Raw genomic sequence first — 23,179 nt, 5'->3', positions numbered from 1 at the left:
AATTTTACACCATATATTTTATTTTACTTGTCTAAGCAGAAGCTTAAACATGCTTATTGCTAATTGATTACATTTTATAATTTCAATATTAATCAGTGTATTGATGAACATGACACCATCACGTTTTCTGCTGTGTGGCTGTCAGAGAATAAAGCCTCTCCAACATCTGAATTACCATATTATTCACAGTATTTTCACAGGTGCTGCTGCATTTAGAAGAAAACCCACATTGGTTCTGTCCTTTACTTTCCTGAGCTCCTCCTGGAAAATGTCTCCCAGGTTAGATTACTTTGGCCCAGATGTTCTTCTTCTGCCCGCTCAGTTACAGATGTTGGTGTGTGAGTCTGCTGAGCAGGCACTTTGAAAATAAAGCAATCTTTTCATTACCTAAAAAAATAAGAATTTTTAAAATCTTTTTTTTTTATGGGGTAGAAGACACTTTACATAACCCTGTCTTTTACATATTGTACGTTTTTATAATTAATTTGTCTAGCAATAAAAACTCAATGCACAATAATAACCAGCTCCACGCGATACAAATAAATATATTAGTTTTACTCGTTTTTATGTAATTTCACAGTACCACATTTTATACTAAATACTCGCAGAATGTAAATGAAAATTCTAGATTAGGCTAAATTGAAAACAAAGTATTTAATAAAAAGTAAATCCTCGTCAGCACTTGAACCGATTGACATACTTAATAAATAAATTCCTAATATAGAAAAACAGGAAGTGACACCAAAGCACCCGCCTCCCTTCCATAGGAGCACATCACAATCTCACAGCCAGGGTCTCCAAGGTTATTATGTGTGTGTGCTGCGCTCGAGGTGGTTGTGTCTTTCGCCTTCAGTGAGGCAGGAGCTTGAGAGCATTGGTAAGATCATCATACACTTCATGGTCTGCTAATATAAGTGCATTGGCTTCTGAATGTTGACTGCGCACCATTTCTACTTTAAGAGTAGCGCTGCACTTCTTTCTGAGACATTTTTTTTTTTCAAATATTGCAGTTTGGAATATTCCTCACAATTTGTTCCAAAGTGAAACGATAATAATAATAATCGTATGACAGCTGCTTGTGTAGAGCAGGTGCGGACTAGATTTAGCCTTTATTTGACTTCAGCGAGTTCATGCACATGCTCTGCAAACCCCTCTCTGTTGACCTTCACGCAGATCGTGTCAAACTGATATTAGATAGTGATTGTTTCACTTCTACGATTAGATTAGTAACAAAATAGGCTCCTGACTTTTTTGTGATGATTTAAATGGCCTTAAAAGTTCTTAGTTTCAATATAAATATAATATCAGTATTTAATAACTTAAGTAATAATGTTGTGTTTAAAGTATAATTTTCAAATTATTGTTTTAGTAGCCATAACTAAATAGAACATTTTTGCATTGTGATTTGCTGGCAAATGGATGTGACATTTTCTTTGGGGTCATCTCTAAACATTTGTCCTTTTCAGTTAACCCCAGTCCTTTTGGGTTGTGTTGTGCGTATCACCTGTTACCATGCTCATCTGTCTAAATTAAGTATCATTATTAGTTTGAAAGGAACAATATTTACATTGCAGGAGTTTTTATTTTTTTTGTATTAAAATTGAGTGTTGCTTGCGTAAGCGGAAGATGAAGAAGTAGAAGAAGTGTTGCAAACATGTTTTGGTGATTTATAATCTTTTATGAGAAACTGTGCAGTTGTTACTTCATTAAAGCTGATCTGACCCTACAAAATGAATTCATATTTAATATTTAATTTAACTTGGAAAAAAAAGTTGTCTAGCAAAATTTTTTTACCATGTTTCCACACTGTGTGACCATCACATGATTTGCTCTAGTGAGGCTTTAATCCTCTTTGCCAGTTCTGTAAAGATTAATCAACAATGGCTGGAATTCTTGTGAACGTTGATTATGATTCAAAATAGTTTGACGGTCAGACAAATGCAGTTGTGCATTTATAACGTGTGTCTACAGAGGTTATTTTTAAATGTGAGTAAATGACACGAGGTTATTTCATCCATTTACTTCTCAGAAAAAATCTTCAAGAGACGGTGGCACATAGTCACATGATTAAGTAGCTTCAGATAGTAATTAAAATTCTGAGTGTATTGAATGGATTAAACCAGCACTTTATGAAATAATTAGGGATTATAAAGCCGCTAATGGAGAGCTTCTTTTTTTTTCATTATAAAAAATGTGACTGGCTTGTCCTTGGTACGTGAACTTAAGCTTACTTTCTCTCCTAGTGCAATTATTTATAATTTTTATTTTTTAGTCTTAAATGATACGTTTCCATTGTTTAGAGGTGTATTTGGCTCTCATTGTTCCCATTATAACATGTAGAAGTAAATAGGAAAGGACTAGGGCTTACTTGCCTATAGAATTGCTCAGACAAGGAATAAAGATTAGTGGGCCTTCCTTGAGGAGCCCAGCAGACAGTGCAGTTTCTCAGGAAGACAGTAAGGGTTACCTAACGGACATGAGGATTGGTTTGATATGATTGTGTGTACGTTCTTTCCCGGTAGGGTGTAACCCAGTTCTTTTTCCTATCTCTAGCTTGCATGTGTCCAAGCAAGTTCGCAGAGCACGTTTGGTGCATTGCTTCAGTGTGACACTTTTTTAATGTGCACTCTAATGCCTTTAGTTATTTCTCAACAAATCTGAAATGTAGCGTTTATTACCCTTTTTGTTATTCATCTGTTGGAAGAGACTCTCAAGGATGCATGTTTATCTTGCCTGCAGTGTTTTTCTCTTATGCTTTGGAATATTAGATTAACTTGTTACCTTCAACTACTGAAAAAAATAAAAAATAAATGTAGTCATTGAGATATCTTTCAATCCGTAGTCATGCTTTTTAAGCTTTCATAATTTTATATATATTAATCCTATATATATATATATATTAATCCTATATATATATATATATATATATATATATATATATATATATATATATATATATATATATATATATATATATATATATATATATATTATGAAGTTACTGGCAGGATTTAATTTTTGCAGATAGAGAATTTATCTACATTTAACAAAAAAAATCTACATTATATTTTTTCAAAAAAAAAAAAAAAAAAACATTTATCACTTCCCAAAAATGTGATCAGTATGACCAATATGTTATAATACAAGCTTTCTGAAGACATATGATAATATAAAGTCTGATAATGAAGTGATATGTTCACTGATAATCCCTGTTGAATAGAGTATTTCCACAATGATATATGTAACAGAAAAGTGTGATGCAGCGCCGACACACACAGGTGCACCTAAACCAGCATTACAATACAATATCTCTGTTTAAGATAACATCCTTTTTTAGACACAAGGAATCTAACTTTGTTTCCTGATTATGATATAACTGCTTCCCTGAGATATAGAGTTCAACAGTTCTGATTCTCTTGCAGCAGTTATTTGAGGCCACGATGGATCAAGCCAGGACAACAATTTCAAAAATCGTAAGACATACTTTTCATACAAATTTATCATCTGAACCAACCATTAACCATTTGAGAGGTATCAAAGCAAGCACAATTTTTGACATGAGATCTGTGACTGCTTAGATTTAAATGTTAAGAAGATTTTTTGGCACTTTAACTAAAACTTTAACTTAATCTGTTCCTGATATCTCGACTTTGGTTTTACTACTTGTGCTGAAAACCTTCAATATTCATGAGAAAATCTGAAACCTCTTGACTTTAAACAGGACCAGCATATTAAGTGTTCTTACAGTGAGGAGAACCCAGGACAGTATTTTATCATGGTGTCTTGTAATCTGTATTTTTCCAGTTCAATGGGGAGCCGCGCTCCTACACTCGCTTTAACTTGACCCAGAACATGGAGGGTGACAACAGCCATGTGGAGATGAAGCTCTCATCTGACATGGATGATGAAGCGGAGGCTAACGGTGTTGGGGAAAACACAAACCAACATAATGGTCCATATTACCCCAGCAAACTAAACCAGCGTTCTCCCAAAATCATCTGTGGATATGTCATTGGCATTCTCATCCTTTTCATTATTGGTAAACATTTATTATTTTTCAGCGGAACACATAATTCAAGCCTATTATGTGGCCCTATGCAATTCTTTATTCTGATTGGTCAGATGTTTTTGTACAATGACCACTAAACTGTAATAATTTCTATGCACAAAAACAAATCATATGTTTGTTTTTCAGGATACCTCATTGGTTACCTGTCTAATAGAAGCACAGAAAAAACAGAAATCAAGTCAGATTGTCCGGTCTTTAATGAGATTGCCCCAGTGAAAGCAGAAGCAGTTTATTCGTTGGACTGGAGTGATCTCAGGGCATTGCTGAAAAATAAATTGACAACCAGCAACATTAACAGCAACCTCAAGTAAATACACACAACTGCACTGTTGCTTTTTCCATAAAGATGAGCAGGTATTCAAATTAAAGATGATATGCTTTGCCTTTCTATTTTTCCTCCTTGTAGGGAATTCTCTAGTGCCAGTCACCAGGCAGGAAGCACAGGAGATGAGGCACTTGCTAATAAAATCATGGGGAAATTCAAAACTTATGGAATGAGCACCTGGACCGATGAGCACTATGTGAAAATCCATGAGCCTGGTTCCTCAAATAACCGAGTCCTGTTCCGTGGTAATGTTGTGGGAACAACCGAGGGCTATTTGGCATACAGTGCACTTAAAAAAGTTCAGGTTAGTTTTGAAAAAGAATTTTTGTTGACAACCACCTGACAAAAAACACCTTAAAGGTATCCTAAAAGTAGTTTATACAACTCGTGAGCAATTATAGCCCCCTGCAGCATTAGGTTAAGTAAAAAAATTACAAATAGCTTTTGTTAAAAATTCAACTCTGAGAGAAGTTGTAACTTTCTTGAGAATGTCTTGTAATTATTACATTACAAATAATCAAGGAGAGAAAAATTGCACCTGAGCAGAATGAATCTGTTTCTAAACACACAAGGTGTTTCAGGTGTTCTCTCTCACACACACTTAACATTTCACATCAGCAGATATTGATTCTTAAGGTGGGGTTGTATGGTTGTGTTTGTTTTTGCTTAGTTTTTGATGCGTAAATTTTGAGGGCCATCCACTTGTATTTTATGGACTAACAGATAATTTTTTTCTAAACATTTCAGTTTGTGTTCCACTGAAAAAAGAACGTCATACTTCTGCGATTAAAATGTGAATATATTTGAGATACAAGTTGAAGTAAAAGGATACGGTGTATAATAACACATTTCATCCTGCTCCGTATTATTTATTGTGTTGTATAGGGTGCAGCTCTGTATGCCCATTATGGACGAGCAGAAGACTTCAGGCGCCTGCAAGAGCTAAATGTTGACATAAATGGAAAGGTCGTCTTGGTTAGAGCTGGACTCTTAAGTTTTGCTGAAAAGGTTGGTTCTCTCACGCGTTTATATATTTTAAGACCGTTATTATTGATATTTACTTACTTATCCTTTTGTTTATATTTGGTTTATACAGGTTGCTAATGCTGCTAGCCTGAATGCTAGTGCTGTGCTAATTTATCCAGATCCTGTTAACTACAATATTAAAGAGGACACTGCTCTTTTTGGCCATGTAAGTTATGGAACCTTTCTTTTATCAGAATAGTAGTGCATTTAGAAATCAATGTACAGTTGATCTTTTAAAACGCTCTTTTCCTAGGTCCATCTCGGCACTGGGGATCCCTACACTCCAGGATTCCCTTCCTTCAATCATACCCAGTTTCCCCCGGCTCAGTCCTCTGGCTTGCCCAGTATTCCGGCCCAAACTATAACCATAAGACAGGCTACTGAGATCATGAGGTGCTGTTGTGTCATTAATTTCTCTTGCTATGTACGGTCACTGTTGGTGTTACTGATTTGTCCCTATTTGTCTTGTTGTGTTGTTACTGAATTGCGAATTCAGCAAAAAGGCACATCACGATTAATCATGACCGATCACTGTTCTGTACATTAATGGTCAGTGTACTTTTGCACATATATTATACTTACCTAGAGTTTAAATGCTTAATAGTTGAATAGAACTATATTAAACACCTTAAAATTTGGGTTTTTAAAACAAATTCGAGGTTATTATAACTTTTAGAAGTTTACAATAATTTTAAGAATTTTTTTTTTTTTGACATTTAAATTCCAATTTTAAAAGAAAATATATGAAAGTCCTTTAGAAATGTTTTTGGGAATACAATATGTTTTCTTAACTTTATTTAGTTAGAACATAATAAGAAAAAAGCCTTTTTTATAGCAATATTTTCTTAAGAATGCTTAATGGTGGGAATTTTTTTTTTTTTTTTACTTGAGCCAGCAATGAGATACAGTGGTAACCATGCAAAACATCTATATATCAACCCCATGCAACAATGCACTTAAAAACATTCAGTCTTGGAGCTCACCCAGATCGCCCCTAGCATCCTGGCAGCAACTTTTGCAGCTAGTGCAAGCACCACTTACATTTTAATCAGAAGATTCAGAAAATGAATTCGTTCTGTCAATGAACTTTGTTAATATTTCCTGTATTTACATGTTTGTAACATTTGTTTGCTTCTCCCCTCAAACAGTAAGTTAGGTGGTCGGACTTCCCCTGATGCCTGGAGTGATGGGATGCTTCGGGATACCATGTACAAACTCGGTGATGACGGTGACAATATTACAGTGGAAGTAAAGAATGTCCTTATTCAGAAAAAAATCCACAATGTGTTTGGGGTGATTGAAGGTTATATGGATAAAGGTACTATATTCAGTTATACTGTGGTTTAAACAGCTGTGTATATCAAACAATTAATTGGTCCAGGTCACTGATGACTTAAGTTTGGTTTTCCTGTGCTTTAGATCGTTATATGGTGATTGGCGCCCAGCGAGATGCATGGGGCCCTGGATATGCCAGAAGCACAGTTGGCACTAGTTTACTGGTGGAGTTGGCCAGAACGATCACAGATATGATCAAGAATGGTACATTAAGTACAAGCAAGGATGTTTTTAAATACATAGATAAATGTCATTATATAATAAAATATAAATATTAACTTTTAATCAAGAATACATTTGTACATTTCAAGTGCATCTTTTTTTTTCTTCCAAGATGGATTCAAGCCAAAGAGGAGCATCATTTTCGCTAGCTGGAGTGCTGGTGAATTTGGCGGTGTTGGGGCCACTGAGTGGTTGGAGGTATGCATGCATCTTTAGCTGCTTTCTGTTAAACAATAACCATTTTAAAGATGTTTGTATGATACAACAACAAATAATAATACCAACACAAATAAAAGTAAATAACAACAATTGTACATACAGTATGTTAAACCAACAATCATACATATTTCCATTCCTTTCTTGTCAACATTAAAACAGACTTCAAGTCATTCGAAAATATGAAGATTTTAGTTATAAATATTAACTGTATTTAATTGCAGTATGTATGGATTGTTGGAGTACCATCACAGTATACACTGCCTACTATAAAAAAAAATAGTGATTTAAACACTGGGGATTATTTAACAATAAACTGTTACATCACATTGCATTATAGTTCATATCATCTTGCAAATATAAAATTTTGTGCAAAATATCTTTTCGTTTGAGATCTAATAAAAAATGGAATATACAGAATATATCTTAATACACACACTGTACTATATACTGCAGAAATAGCAAGAGTACTGTAGTATGTTAGCATAAAGTTTAAAAGCCTGTGCATTCAGCAGTTACTGTAAATCTGTGAATATATGTGTTTTTGTACCCTCAGGGCTACCTGACCTCCCTGAATTTGAAAATGTTTTCTTATGTCAGCCTTGATGAAGTTATTTCAGGTTTGTAAAGAGTAATTTCTTGAGGAATGGAAGAACTTTGATCTTGAGTTGATGCTGATCATCTGACATTCTCTTTAGGTTCTGACACTTTCAAAGCAGCTGCCAGTCCACTGCTGTATGAGTTACTAGAGAGCACTATGAAACAGGTGCTGTATCACAAATGCTAAATCTTCAGCATCAATCTTTTTATTATCTGAAAAAAAAAACACCTTCTTTTTTTTTTGTCTGTCCTAAAAAGATAAATAATATTTCCCCCCATGCAGGTCTCATCTCCAGTTGATGCAACTAAATCCTTGCATGAACAGTTTGCTGGATCCAGCTGGGAGAAGTCTGTGTAAGTTCATCCTTGACTGCTTATATTTGACCCTGGACCACAAACAAGTCTTAAGTATAATTTTTTTTTTTTATTAAGATTTATACATAATCTGAAAGCTGAATAAATAATTGATGTATGGTTACATACATCAGGACAATACAGGACAATATTTGGCCGATAGACAACTATTTGAAAATCTGGAATCTAAATACTGTGAAAATTGCCTTTTGAATTTGTCCATATTAATTCTTAGCAATTCATATTACTAATCAAAAATTAAGTTTTGATATACTTACTGTAGGTAATTTACTAAATATTTTCATGGAACATGATCTTTACTTAATATCTTAATGATTTTTGACATAAAAGAAAAATCGATAATTTTGACCCATACAATGTTTTTTTTGGCTATTGCTAAAAATATACCCCAATATTTTTAAGACTTAAAACTGGTTTTGTGGTCCAGGGTCTGTATGCTTCACAGTTTGATTGTAATTTCATGTGTCAAAGGACCTGTATATTATTTATTTTTGGTATTATTTAAATACTATATAACCACTTTATACTATTTTTATTCAGATTTTTGAATGCAAGTTTAAGTTGTAGTAAGTTTCATGTACTTTTGACATTTTATTACTTTAAATGTATCTGTTTATCTTTTATTAATGTTAATGCTTCAACTGAAAATGTAAATTAAAAAAAAAGTTTTTCAGCGAATATTTATATTTTATTTTATTATTGCTTAATTTCAGTTAACAAAATATTTTATAGTTTTAGATATATACTTTTAAGCTGTTAAACACATTCTGATCAAACAAATTGTATATATATATATATATATATATATATATATATATATATATGTAGAATATCCATATAATTTTTTTGTTTCTTTTTTTTTTCCCCCACACAGAATGGAGCCTATGGGTTTGTCTCAGTCTGCTTATCCATTCCAGACCTTCTCAGGCATCCCGTCACTTTCATTTCGATTTACTTCAGTAAGCATTAAGGTTTTACTGAAGCTCTCAAAATAATGTGAAATAGATTCAGGTGCAGTTTGTTTCATAATGAAAAGAAGTAATCATGTTCCTGATGTTTTTTCAGAGTACAAAAGCATACCCTTTTGGCACTATGGAGGATACGGATCAAAATCTAGAACGGTACACTTCCTACAACACCCTGAAACTTGCCAAGGCAGCAGGTGAGGTGGTCGGACTTGTTACTCTCCGGCTGGTACATGACCACTTGCTCAAGCTGAACGTGGCAAAGTATACCAGCGTCATCCGCAACTATGTGTCCCAAATCAGGTCTAAAGTTGAATCACGGCAAATGGTGAGTCGGTGTCGTTATGTCTTTTTGCTAAAGGAAGCTCTCTTATGCTTGATGTGTGATGAATTTCTGTAAATGCTCAAGGGAGATGAAATTAACTTTCTGCATTTATATTTTAAAGTCGGGTCGCCTTCCTTCCACTGTGACGATGCAGTGGCTTCTCTCAGCTCAGGGGTCATACGATCGTGCTGCCAGCGCTCTTATTTCCACCATCCGGAACAGTGATCTTGATGACATGGAGCAGTGTCGCATCATCAACAATCGCATTATGAGGGTAAAAAATGGTCAAGCTGTATCATTTTTTCCTGTGCTGACATATTTCCTGTTGATAAAGGAAACAGATGGAATATGTCAAATGGATTTTACAATTTTTGTGTTTTTTTTATTTTTTTATATCCTATAACCTTTGCTTCTGATTTGCTGCTATTGATAGTTAAAAGCAAATGGTTTTAGGAAGAGGGACATTTTATTGGAAAAAGATTTGGGATATGATGATAAATCATCAATAGTTCTATTTCACTTTCTCAGAACAGCAAGATACATTTGAAATGCATATAATAAGTAATTGTGTTAGATACATATTAAAGGAGTGCAATGGCTAAGTATATACTTTGTCAACTGGGGTGCAACAGCATACAGTATATAGTTCCTCAAAGCTAATGGACATGGGCTAAAAGCAACAAAATGCCAGCCTTAAAACGCTTTGAAAGATTTTTCAGATTGCATTCTTGGGATGTACAACCTTATAAACAGCGGCAGTTGTAGTTTGTCTGTAGTTCTGCTGTTTTATACTGTGTTTGTTAACATGATGTGTCTGTTTGAAGGTGGAAGGCAGTTTTCTCTCTCCCTATGTGTCTCCACGGGAGAGTCTATTCCGGCACATTCTGCTGGGCTCTGGATCACACACTCTGGCAGCTCTGGTGGATCACCTTGAAGCCATTAAAGGAGGGCTTGATTCTGCTGACATTGACCTATTCAAGAATCAGTTTGCTCTTGCCACCTGGACCATCCAGGGCTGTGCAAATGCCTTGGCAGGGGAAGTATGGGATATGGATAATGAAATTTAGACAAGCAGATTCAGCTCACCTCTTTAACTGTGTGATAACTTTGAACCTTCACTCAAGGAAAAAAGGAAAATTAAAGCAGAAAATGATTTTGGTGCTCTATTAACATGAATTTAGGATAAGTGGTTTACATCAGTATTTACAGCATTAGTTTATCCACAAATTGAACATTGTGTAATTATTTACTCACCTTCATGTCATTCCAGACCGCTTTTGTGAAACACAAAAGAAGATATTTGAAGAATGTACTATTCATTCTTTTCCATGAAATTATTGGAGTTATCAAACATCAAAAAAAACATAAGGGCATAAAATATTATAAAAGTAGCTCATATCACTCATGTGCTATACTTTGTATTCTGAATCCATACAGATCATTATTTATTAGGGGTTTGATTGACATCAGGGTAGATAACCCAGAATTTCTATTCTTGGAGGAAGTTTTTCTTTGAGATCTAGTTTAGATGATACAAATTGGGAATGTGTTACTGGTTTGTTATTTTCCAAATTTTCAGACTCCTTTAAGGAACTACTTGCATAATACCTGAACAGTCTGGATTTAGAGCATTTGTCTCAAACTCAATTCCTAGAGGGGCACAGCTCTGGACAGTTTAGCTCCAACCCTAATCAAACACACCTGGTCCAGCTAATCCAGCTAATTACTAGAAACTTCCAAGCAGGTGTGATTTTGGAGTTGGTAGGAGCAAATCTGCAGAGCTGTGTCCCTCCAGGAATTGACTTTGAGACCACTGATTTAGAGTTTTTTTTTTATACAGACTCCAGTTAAACAATCAGCCATAGACATTTTAATGTTTGTATCCTGACTTAACCTGTGATCTTAAAACACCTCGTAAAGCACAGTATTTTCTCAAATTTTCTGGTTGGATAAACTTTTTCAGGGGCTCTTCAGGTCAATTTTGTCAAATAATAGAAAGAGGCTTTCCTTTGTGGCCCTGAAATTCTGTTTATTAGTTTTTTATTTATCAGTGACAGGGATCACTATAAATAGCATTTTGTAACACCTTTTTTAACAAATGTATAATTATCGGAAGCAGTGCCTTCCATAATTATGACAGTTATACTGTCGAAATGAGAAAGCAGCATCTGCTATGGAGATAACCTTGTTTTCAAAGGATATGACCACAGACTACATTGTATTTCCTAAATGATAATTAAAAAAATCAGTAAGTTACTGGTATGTATCAGTCTATGGCATCCTCCTTTTTAATCAATGTTATACCTGATCCAGAATCATTATCGGGAGCAGTGCCTTCCATAATGCGAAGATGATGGTAGTTTTTGCCTACCGATGTGTTGATATCGAGGGCAGTGCCCCTCATATTTCACTGTGATGTGGATGTAATTATTGGGAACGGTGTTTCCCATGATGTAAAAAATCATCTATATTCACACACTCTTACCATAGTAGTTATCTGTAGTAAGTCATGTAATCTGTCAGTTTTTCATACACAGTGTAGTGCTATTACCTACTTTAGCCTTGGATGAATCAAATATGAAGTGGGTGAGGATCACAGCAGAAATGTAATTTATAGAAACATTCTCTGTAAGATCCTGTCGTGGTATTCTGTTGTTCACTTCTGTTCGGTTTTCATAGTTCTTTTGTTTCTGGGATATTGATATTTGTGCCTTGTAGATTATGATAAAGCTTTTAAAATACTTTTTCTTTTTCCTCTTCTTTGTTAGAATTTAACTTCACTCTTGCTGTTTTACTTGCAAATCAAAGTGAGATTAAGTTACAAAACTATTCAGCTAATTGGTTTTAATGTTCACCTTTTGATGCCAGTGTCATCTGTTTATCATTATACCATGGTTGTCAGAAGACTTGTCAATATGAATCGCAAAAGTGGGAAACACTCATGTCATGTAAGACTTTGAAATAGGTCCTGTACAGGTCCTATACACACACACACACACACACACACACACACACACACACACACACACACACACACACATACGTGGAAGAGATGAAAATGGAGATTAAAGTCTATTCTAACAATACTCTGTTTGTAATGACTTGCAGTTTTATGATTGTCTATGTACATCCATATCTTAAAACATGTTTATGAAGAATGCTATGTCAGTAGTAGTTTTGTTGTAGACAAAATTGGTTTAAAGCATTGCAAGTGTGCTGATTCTCCGTTTTATGATAAGTCTGCAAGTGATCAATTAAAAATTTTAACAACTCCTTTGTCAAGACTATTGTGACTATTTTTATTTTTATGTTTAAAATTACCTAACCGTGGCATAATGTACACCAATTCTCATCCAAGTTTGCTGACTAAATGACACTAAAATTATGTTCTATTTATCACTTACTGAACCTCAAATATTAACCTGGACATCTGACTCAATTGAGCAAATAATAGCTAAATATGTTTTAAAAACAATTTGTAATCATGTATGTATAATGGCAAGCCACAATAATAAAACAAATGCATTGCTAAATATGTTTTTGCTTAAAAATGATTCTCAAAATAACATGATTTCAGTCAATTAAAAAGGGTAAAATTAAATAAATGATCATTTAGAAGCTGGTTACTTTCAGCTAAGTCTAAGAAAATATATACAAATAGTAGACAGTGACACTCGTAGACGTCCTAGGTCAAGTCTATGATTTTAAATGTATTAAATATGCACACACGATGTTTTCCTTGCACTATAAAATCGTATGACAGTGTTTGAGTGTACCATGGACTTGTTTGCAATTCTTTAAATGACCACATGGTAGAACTAGAGTACTTTGCAGAATTCTCTTTGAATATCGTATGACTGACATAAGCGAGAGGATCTGTAAATTTAGCTTACATCTTAACAGCTGTCGAATTGATTTTTCCCTCGTTCTTCAAACAGCCTGATGGCGATAGGCTTTATAGTAATAGGTGCGTTTTAAAAACAAAATACGTCTTGCCCTAAGCCTATAGGAATAAAACAGATTAAACACAAACTTAAAACCACACCAGTTATCTGTTGTTAAACATGTAGAGTTTAAAATTAAGTTTAGAGTTAGCTATTATGGTTGTTTATTGCCGTGTGGGGTGCCGTCATTAAAGTGTCCTGTCTCTTTAAGAGTGGGTTGTCAATAGAACCACGAGCATGGACAGAGCGCGAGTGAAATTGAGTAATGACGCTAGATTTCTGCTGTAAGTTAATTTGGCGACAGAAACGCGAGGCAGTAATCAGCGAGAAAACGAAAGCAGTTATAGAGCAAATCATAGTACACACTAAAACAAATTTATACAACTTTAGAACTCCGGTGAACTTTGCCGTATACACCCAGGACCAACACAGAGTGAAGTTCTGTTCAGTCACCAGACACCTGGCGTTACCGAGTGAACACCGAGTCTGACAGGTAGGACTTAAAAGAGTGTGTAACACGGATTACTCTAACAATTTACCTAGCGCTGCTGTAAAAATAAGTTTCACAATGGCTTGGAATTTAATATATAAACACAAATTAAGAGAGTAAATTGTTTTAACGTTTCCTCATATCTCGGTCCTCGCGCTGATCTCAAGGTTTCACCTGCATGTTAGGAAAGTCCTTACAGGCTTAAAAGATTGGTTCAGTTTGTGTAGTACTGAAAGGCTTTTTTGCTGGCGTCACTTTTCCAAAGATGAGTCTGAATCCTTTCCCACTCTCAATCCATGTCAGAAATGTTTTTTTTTTGTTTTGTTTTTCCATTTCATACCAAGATGCTTGTTGTATCTTCATTAATTTGTGACGTTAAAAGCATCAGCCTCATCACTGCCATTGTTATTGGCATTACTGCCTCTTATTGTGAACAAAGAAAGACTCACTTGTGATCAATGCTGAATTACTGTCACGCAGGACAAAAGATTGATTCAGATGGAGAATGTATGGGTGCTTTAGAGCTCAGGGTCACACATATAAACTGCAGCTGATTCTCTTAACCTACATTGCATCAGCATGTAAATGTGAGTGAGTTGCATAATGACTGGCATTAAAAGCGTGATTATTTGTATTATGGCAGCACAGCGTGACTCATCCAGGCCTAGTGGTAGGGGTGTGTGTTTTTCTAAGAGAGAAAGATGCTTGCTGCAGACCTTCAGCGTGTTTGCCTTAAGTGCTGCCCCTGGGCCCTGTATCTTGCTCTAGGTGTGATAAGTATCCCTGCATGTAAAGGCAAGCCAGGTCACAATACCCGCTACTGCTCTGCTCTTCTTTTATGCTTGTGAAGAAATGAGCTGACTGAAGAGACACATCCTCTTGAGTCAGGGTATATTCTGGCGAACTCTTTACCAATTACATTTCACAATCGTCAAAGCAAACTGTGTTACAAGGTGTGGTGCTGGCTATTTACCAACACGTGATGGGTAACAATAATACAAACAAAACCCTCAACAATATGACAAATCGTCCCCTTGGAATTATAAGGTTCTATCTGCGTTCTGAGCAGTTGTGAGATATTGAGCTTCAAAGTTTTTGCATTACATATAGGAAAATGTATATGGGGAACAAGTTTCTTTCAAACATGAAAATAACAGGGACCCTAAATGTATTCTAAATATACAATATCAAAATCCTTATAAATTTGTAAATGGGGATTTTTGGAATGGGTCAAATTTGCAGATAGAACCTTCTAATTCTAAAAAAACACTTTTCACTTAGAATTATAAGGTTCTATCTGCCTAAACATTATTTGAACATTAAATATAAACTTAATGTTGTAACAATGTCTCAACATGTGTTAGAAAGTAAAATTGTATCCTTTCTATGACATTTATTTTATATTTTTAGCACTTTCATGTATTTAGGACATTTCAAATTAAGCAAGGTAGGTTTAAATATTTTGTTGAGTGCAGATGTTAATTTTAGTAACAATTTGGTGGGTAATTAAACACATTATTGCAGAAATTGTTACTTTAATCTTTCTTTTGTTTAGACCGAAAGAAGCTACAGTAATATATCTGAGCAGGACTTTATTCCACCTAAAGTGGGCCAGGTAAAATGGCTTTCTCTCTAGACATCAGTATGGCTGAAATAACATGCTAATGTTTATTGTTATAATTAAGACCCAATCAATTAAATTGTTGACTATTTGACCTTTAAGGCTTAATATTGACATTTTAAGACTTTAAAAACTGCACAAAAAAAACATGTTCCAGCAAATTAATTCATAAAGTTTAATAATCATTGAAAAATGATTTCACTGACTATATATAAATCACAAAAAAATGTCAGACTCATTTTTTAAAACACAGAACTATTATACTCTCTTTGACTCATTTTTTAAAACACAGACTTATAATACTCTCTGTCTGAGACACTTCTCCCGTTTCTTTTCTGAGTAGCCTCCAGCTCTTTAATTTGTAAACTGGTAGGTGCAGTCACTGGCTCCCCACTGGTTTGTCTGGTAAGACCCTAGGCCCTGCTGCATCTACCTTGTCACTTGCCTGGAGAAAAAAAATACATGTGAAAAAAATACATATTTAAACACAATATTTACATTAAATATATTTAGCATGTATACCATTGAGTAGCTACACAGTCTACAATCATTCTTAAATCGTTTTAATACTGAGGTAACTGCTTTAACGATCTTTCACATGTTCACATAACGATCATAACTTACTGTAAATGAACTATTTTGAGTAGGATAGGTTCGTTAGTTTTTTTTTTTTTTTATCTTAGTGCTTGCCTCTTAATATCAGGAACTATAAAGCTAGCGCTGCTGGCTAGTGTGGTGTCTAACTATGAAAACAATCTTCTCAGCAAGACCTAAAAAAAAAAAGAGTGAACTTGCCTGGAATTCGAGCTGCAGTCCTTGACAAGATCGTCAATAAAATTGTAGATCTTTAGGTTTCTTAAAAACTTTGTTGCGTGCCATAATCCTCACACTGCGATCTAAAGCCGGTGACACGACATATAAAGTTGATCCTGATTGGTCCTCTTCTGTTAATTCGAAATGCTGATTGGCTCACGCAGATAGAACCTTATAGAGCCAAGTTAGAGTTCGTCTTTGTAGATAGAACCTTTTTGTTTTTTCAATAAAAAGTCCCAAAATGTACACAACTTCAAAAAAACCATCACATAATGTAAAGAAGTTGTCACAGAATAAGAATATGTGAATAACTCAATTTTGACAAAAATGTCAGATAGAACCTTATAATTCCAAGGGGACGAAATGTCATTTATTGTAATCCGAAGGAGTTCATGTTAGCAGTGAAAATATAAATTATGCGCTCTACTTTAACACTGGATTTTGCTATAACCCATAAATGTTTGACTGACATTTGTCTTAATATCTGTTTGCATGAACTTTAACCTTGACATTTTTTAACTGTTGACCCGCCTCTTACTTCTCAAACCACGTACTTTAAACTCCTTTCTACTGTATCCTGCTGGGAAAACAGTAAAGAACATTATGCTTCGCGATTTATCCAGCGCGTGTTGGTAAATGGCATGTACCACAGTTTGCAATTGCGAAACATGATTGGTAAACAGTTTGCCAAAATATATGCCCTGACCCTCTTACTCCAAGGAAGATTTGTTCTACGATACCTGCAGATTAGCCGTCTGATTCCATTTAAATGTAACTGGAGCTAGACCATTCTCTCAGTGTCATCATTTCTAGTGTCTTAAACTTGGTCAACTTGGTCTTTGTCCTTTGACTTCACTGAGTACCAGATGTTTACCTTTGCATTATGTTCCGGGTCAGTTTGACCCATTTCGATTTTTGAGCTAATCTGTGATTTTATTCTTGATATTTTGTGGCTTTTCCTCATTTAGGGCCATTATAAACGTACTGAGTCTATTTTTGCTGTGCTGCAGGCGCTGAATTAAAGTGAAAGCGCATTGGTGGCTGGAAAAATGAACATGGATTGACATGGAAACGCAGTCACATGGGTTTTTTGGCTGCGTTCATTAAGACCGGAAAGCCGGTATAATTTTGAAAAAAAAAAAAGGTATATACATTTTTGGTCAGACCGCCTAGCACTAGGTTTCTATGCAATTTTGTTTAGATGTTATACCCAAACTAGCCACCGGGTGCCATTCAGGGTGCTTTCACACCTGCCTCATTTAGTTCGGTTGAATCGTATCAGAGTTCGTTTTCCCCTTTGGTGCAGTTCGTTTGGGCAGGTGTGAAAGCAACAGTGGCCACTTGGGTGCGCACCAAAAGCGGACCAAACAAGTGTACCGAGACCTGCTTGAAGAGGTGGTCTCGGTACCCTTTCAAACGAACTCTGGAGCGGTTCGTTTGTGGTGAGAACGTGATCCGACCTCGAACGGACACAACTGCAAAAAGTACTGATCATTTTTGGACTAAACCAGCTGCTGTAATCAGCTGCGCTGTGCATTATGGGATGAGGAAGTGTTTGTTGACAGTTTGCACTTCAGCATGACAGCTCGTGAACAAACTTGGAGTAGTGAGGAGGTGCGGAGCCTCATAGAAATTTGGTCAGATGACCATGAGCATGTCAGAGTTAAGAAGAATTAATGCACGCATCCGCTTGAAGTTACGAGCGATGCCCGCTCGATGTTTGCAGTGCATTAGAACGTTGTTTTCAAGCCGCATCCACGCTTCATTATGGAAATGTATTTTTTGCATATTGTGGTGTATACAAACAATGTACTAGATTATGGCCAGGGACAAAACCAGCCCTCGCAGTCAACTCTCCATACTTATGTTGTCTCCGTTTTGTTTGCTGGCTTTTCCTCTTATGTCGGAAATTTCCCACACGTAAATTCTGACCAATTTAAAAGCAGTTTAGGAAATAAGTCATGGCCAATGAGTGATGTGGAACCAAAAAAGCTGTATAATTGTTTGCCCTTGGTTCGGACCAAATGAACCAAACTAGAGATGTGAAAGCACCCTCAAACTCCATAGATTTTGTCTGTCACAAATATATTTTTTTCTCTCAATATTACTTCAATCACAAAATAAACACCAAATATGGAATCTTGAGAATCAGACCTTTCAAACTATGTTTTTTGTCAAGAATATAAAAAGTTTTGATTCTAAAAGTTACAAAATACATTTTGTAAAATGACAACCCCAACTAAGGGGGAGGAGCCTGCTAAATGTCCAATTTCAAAATGGTTCTCACAGGATTAATTTTGAAGATTTAAGTTTTTAAATGATATATAATTTATGATTATTATTAAAACGTGACCGGGAAAAATTATTTTTGTGACAAGGGTCAGAACTCCTATTATGGTGTAGTATATGCTTTGAGGCGCAATCTTGTAATAAATTAAAATATTACTGTTCGTACATAATTTGTAACAAAAAGTGATAAAAATATCTATTGTGGAGTCTTAGAGCTTTCCAACGATATATAGTTTGTCCTGATTGGATTAGAATTTAACTGTAATGTAGTAGTAAAAGAATATAGTAATATACCAGCGGGATGGTAACAGTTAAAGGCTTAGTTCGCCCAATTTGCAAAATTATGTCATTAATAACTCACCCTCATGTTGTTCCAAACCCGTAAGACCTCCGTTTATTTTTGGAACACATATTAAGATATTTTAGATTTAGTCCGAGAGCTCTCAGTCCCTCCATTGAAGCTGTGTGTACGGTATACTGTCCATGTCCAGAAAGGTAAGAAAAACATCATCAAAGTAGTCCATGTGACATCAGAGGGTCTGTTAGAATTTTTTGAAGCATCGAAAATACATTTTGTTCCAAAACAAGCAAAAACTACGACCTTATTCAGCATTGTCTTCCGTGTCTGTTTTAAGACCGTTAAAAACAAAGCAGTTTGTCATATCTGGTTCGCGAATGAATCATTCGATGGAACCGGATCTTTTTGAAACCAGTTCACCAACTCGAACTGAATCGTTTTAAACGGTTTGCGTCTCCAATACGCATTAATCCACAAATGACTTAAGCTGTTAACTTTTTTAATGTGTCTGACACTTCCTCTGAGTTCAAACAAACCAATATCCCGGAGTAATTAATGTACTCAAACAGTACACTGACTGAACTGCTGTGAAGAGAGAACTGAAGATGAACACCGAGCAGAGCCAGATAATGACTCGTTCACAAGTCAAGAACCGGTTACATTGGTTTTCGGATCACCAGTAGTTCTTTCTGACAGTTCGATTCAATAAACCGGTTAAAGAAACGGTTCACCGGTTCTTTTGCGCTCGACATAATGGCTTCGTTGGCGATGATTGCAAGCCTTCGGTTTACCTGCGCTCATAACATTAGCACAGAATCAGTTCAGAATCAATCACCAAAAGAATCAGTTCGGTTCAGACAGCTTCGGTTTGCTTCATGCTGAATCACACATGTGCAGTATCATCAGCTCCTCAGTTCTCGAATCGGACACGTCTGACAGAAACGGTTCTTGACTCATTCAGTTTGCTCCTAGTTAAGACTTAAGACATTCTCAACAGAGCAACAAATTGAGTCACTATGGAAACGGGTGTTAAGAAAAAACACACCATGCCGTTTCTTTCTTCTTATGTTTAATCTTTAATCCTTGAGAATATTTATTATATTGTTTGATTATAATTATATATCATATCAGATATATATTTGAGGAATATATTTTGATTTACAGTTTAGACATGTGAGTCAGATCCATGTGTGAGATGATGATGATGATGATGATGATATAAATAATGTAATAAATAAATACATAAAATACAAATTAAACATACCATGTCATACTGAGCTCCTGCTGATCGTGTGGAACTGACCGCCTACGAAATCGGCAAAACATATTTTTAAATAGGTGCTTTCTTGATAATTTAACTGCAGATTTGAGTTTTAAACGACTACATTCTCACCTGAAATACTTTTAAAATTACATTTTATAAGACAATAACAGTAATATTTTGAATATGATCCGAATAAATGGTGGTTGAAATCACAATGCTGCGTGAACTCAACCAATCAGCATGTTTAGTGCCCAAGTCCCACCCCCGAGAGTTCCGGAACATTGAAAAAGTACTGCCTCGGCAGCAGGGACTTTGTGAGGGGCATTTTTTTTGTGTTTTTTTTTTATTAGGGAATCCAACAATTTGACAATCAATGTTACATCACTTTTTATGATTCCTCATTATAAACATAAGAAACAAAGAAAATAATAAAATAAGAACACAAAGCAAAAACAGAACAAACAAGAAAGAAAGAACAGTTCCCATTACTACCCACCCCCACCTGTTCCTGCTGTGGAAACACACAGAGTACCAGGCCAAAGTCCCTAGTTCCTGGTTAAAGTTCCAGCGGAGGAAATGTGGCTATACATGCCAAAGCCATGACACCACCTCCACCAAACTTTACGGATGAGGTTGAATGCTTAGGATCATTTGCAGTTCCCTTTTTTTCTCCACACTTTTAACTTAAGGTTAATCTTTGTCTCATCAGTCCATCAACTCGGTTCCAAAACTTTACTCTCTCACATTTGTGAAGAATCTTGCCTTTGTATTTTTGGTGCTGATCAGAGGTTTGCATTTTGCTGTGTAGCTTCTGTAATTCTGTGTCCAATTCTCCTGCAGACCGTAGATAGACAGAGCATCACCTCAGCTTTTTGGAGGTTGTTGGTGATTTTACAGACATGGAACTTAGGGTTCATTTTCACAACTTCTGTTGTTTTTCTCAGTCAATCAGGTCGTCGTTGGTTGCTGATGTCGGTGGTAGTTACCAAACCATTGACTTTTTTAACATACCCTTTGTTTTTCCTATAGTTCCAATTGATGACGACTTTTCTTGTAGCATCGAAATTGCTTGCTTTTCTTTCAGAGTCAGCTTCCTCCTCTTTATTCTGGTTTGTGTATGTCATTGTCGAATGCAAGACTTACAATGCAGAAGCAATGGATATAACTGATAAGACACATTCCCTGCTTTTAATATCTGAATAATTAATGCAGGACAACAGCTGAACACTTAGAAAGACCTGTGAGGCAACTGCTCCAATACTTATATTCACATCAGAAAGGGAGATGAAACTTAAAGGGCTGATCTTCTTAGCTGGTAAAACATCTTTGTGTTGAATCACCCAATTATAAAATGTGACATTCTGTAGTTTTGTCTCGTATTCATCTTTTATTCATCTTTCAAACAGAATAATTTTATCTTTACAGTTCCAATGCGTATGGAGAGCAGTGTGTAGGGCTGTCACTTTTGAGAAAAATCTAATTTGAATGGATATCGAATGTCATGCAATGTGTTCGAATATATTCAAATATCTATGTGCACGGGGCGTTTTCCCGGTGAGAGGGTTCACCACCCGCACGTTTTCTGCCGTTTTTCCGCAGTTTTGCACAAATGCCTTACCGTTTCTCTGGCCGCTCTGTGTCTGCGCTCGCTGCGGCTGCCACCTCCCCCCTCCCTCTCTGACACTTGCTTTGAGTGTGACCGGCTGATAATTGGCTGCTCTGCCTTAAGTCCTGCCTCTCTTGGGGTGTTATTGGTCATCTCGTGCTGAGGAGGCGGGAACTTATGGTTATGGTTATTTACGTCTCCCTTTTCCAGGTATTTTGAATGAGTGTTTATGCTTTCGAGGTTTTTAAATAAGCTTGATATGTGTTTGGGAAGATGTTCTGTTATCGTTTTGTTGACATGTCGAGTGTTTTCGGTATTATATTTAGTTTTTTAGACTAATGCTAATTGCTATTATGGGATACTGTTATTATAGCTGTTGTTTGCATACCTGTTGAAGAACTATGAAAGAAAAGTGTATATTATTGTAATGTTTAAAAACAGTAAATAGTTACATTATTTATACCACCAGAGAAAACGCTTTATGTAGGCATTTATTTTTTCTTCCCTTTTCTGATTTTTTTTTTTTTTAAATGTTGGATTTTTTTCCCCCAGCCAAACGCTGCAAGCCGGAAATTCCGGCAAAGTGCCGGAGAACTTTAAGCCCTGCATTTTGTACCCCTCTGTCACTCTATTCATCATTTTTATTGTTTATAAACAAACCACATCCATCCCCCACACTTTTGAAAAGCTTGCTACGCCCCTGTATGTGCACACCCCCAGGCGCATAACAAAACACCCTACCCTAAGGGGCCGTTCACATATCGTGCCTAAAAACGCGTGGAAAACATTAGGCGCGCCACTTTCTCCTTCTCCAATGCGCTTGGGCAGTTGCACTCCTGAGGCCTCTGTAGGCTTCTGTTGTTGCTAAGCAACTATGACCTGCTCTCTCCATGAAGACGCAGAAATTTCAGCAAAGGATAAATGGATTTGCAGCACTGAAAATCGCTCTGATACTAAATTTATTTCAAAATGGCAATCCATATATAGCTATGTTCAGCTGTTCCTTCATCTTGGCTGAGCTTTCAACGTTTTTTACGGGAATGGATGAAGCTGATTGGTTAGTTCTTGTCACATGACCTGCGGTTGCGCTTGCGGCTCTCTGAAAAGTTGAGATGTTTTAAACTCGATGCGGTGCGGACACGCCTATTTTCGAGTGCGCGTCGTGACCGTGTCACTTCCATTATGAGCGCGCATACTGCGCGTCTACATTGGAAATAATGAACTTGTGAATATGTGAACGGCCCCTTAAAAGACAGCGCACCGCGAGACAACAGTCACAAACCACCGAGCTACCCCGAATCAGCTCCAGATCTCTGGACCATGCTAAACCATAGCGAACCCTGACTACATTTTATGATTTGTGATGCTAAAGAACATTTCATGATGTCTCAGACAA

At 36.0% G+C, this 23,179-nt stretch overlaps 2 protein-coding genes across 3 annotated transcripts in view; both read left to right on the top strand.

Moving 5' to 3' along the window:
- Nucleotides 1-737: 737 nt before the first annotated feature.
- On the top strand, nucleotides 738-12,740 carry tfr1a (transferrin receptor 1a). Of its 2 annotated transcripts, none has more exons than XM_052548362.1 (18): nucleotides 738-877; nucleotides 3,423-3,473; nucleotides 3,805-4,039; nucleotides 4,196-4,376; nucleotides 4,476-4,698; nucleotides 5,280-5,402; nucleotides 5,491-5,586; nucleotides 5,674-5,813; nucleotides 6,569-6,738; nucleotides 6,840-6,959; nucleotides 7,090-7,175; nucleotides 7,750-7,813; nucleotides 7,892-7,959; nucleotides 8,077-8,147; nucleotides 9,043-9,127; nucleotides 9,234-9,461; nucleotides 9,580-9,732; nucleotides 10,283-12,740. In XM_052548362.1, exons 2-18 carry the CDS (start codon nucleotides 3,441-3,443, stop codon nucleotides 10,523-10,525), a joined length of 2,319 nt encoding a protein of 772 aa, XP_052404322.1. In that variant the 5' UTR covers nucleotides 738-877; nucleotides 3,423-3,440; the 3' UTR covers nucleotides 10,526-12,740. The 2 variants fall into 2 exon arrangements, with proteins under 2 accessions (XP_052404322.1, XP_052404323.1); XM_052548363.1 differs by having other exon boundaries at nucleotides 786-877; nucleotides 3,426-3,473.
- Nucleotides 12,741-13,628: 888 nt separating this feature from the next.
- The window catches only part of tnk2b (tyrosine kinase, non-receptor, 2b), a 153,579-nt gene continuing 144,028 nt past the window's right edge, over nucleotides 13,629-23,179 (top strand). Inside the window, exon 1 of the mRNA XM_052548230.1 lies at nucleotides 13,629-13,895. The gene's annotated coding sequence lies outside the window, so the exon portion shown is untranslated. The remainder of the gene's footprint in view (nucleotides 13,896-23,179) is intronic.

Source organism: Carassius gibelio, chromosome B2 (genome assembly GCF_023724105.1).
Source record: "Carassius gibelio isolate Cgi1373 ecotype wild population from Czech Republic chromosome B2, carGib1.2-hapl.c, whole genome shotgun sequence".
Taxonomy (NCBI): Eukaryota; Metazoa; Chordata; class Actinopteri; order Cypriniformes; family Cyprinidae; genus Carassius; species Carassius gibelio.
The sequence above is the reverse complement of the archived record's forward strand: the minus strand, read 5'-3'. Positions and strand labels throughout refer to the sequence as shown.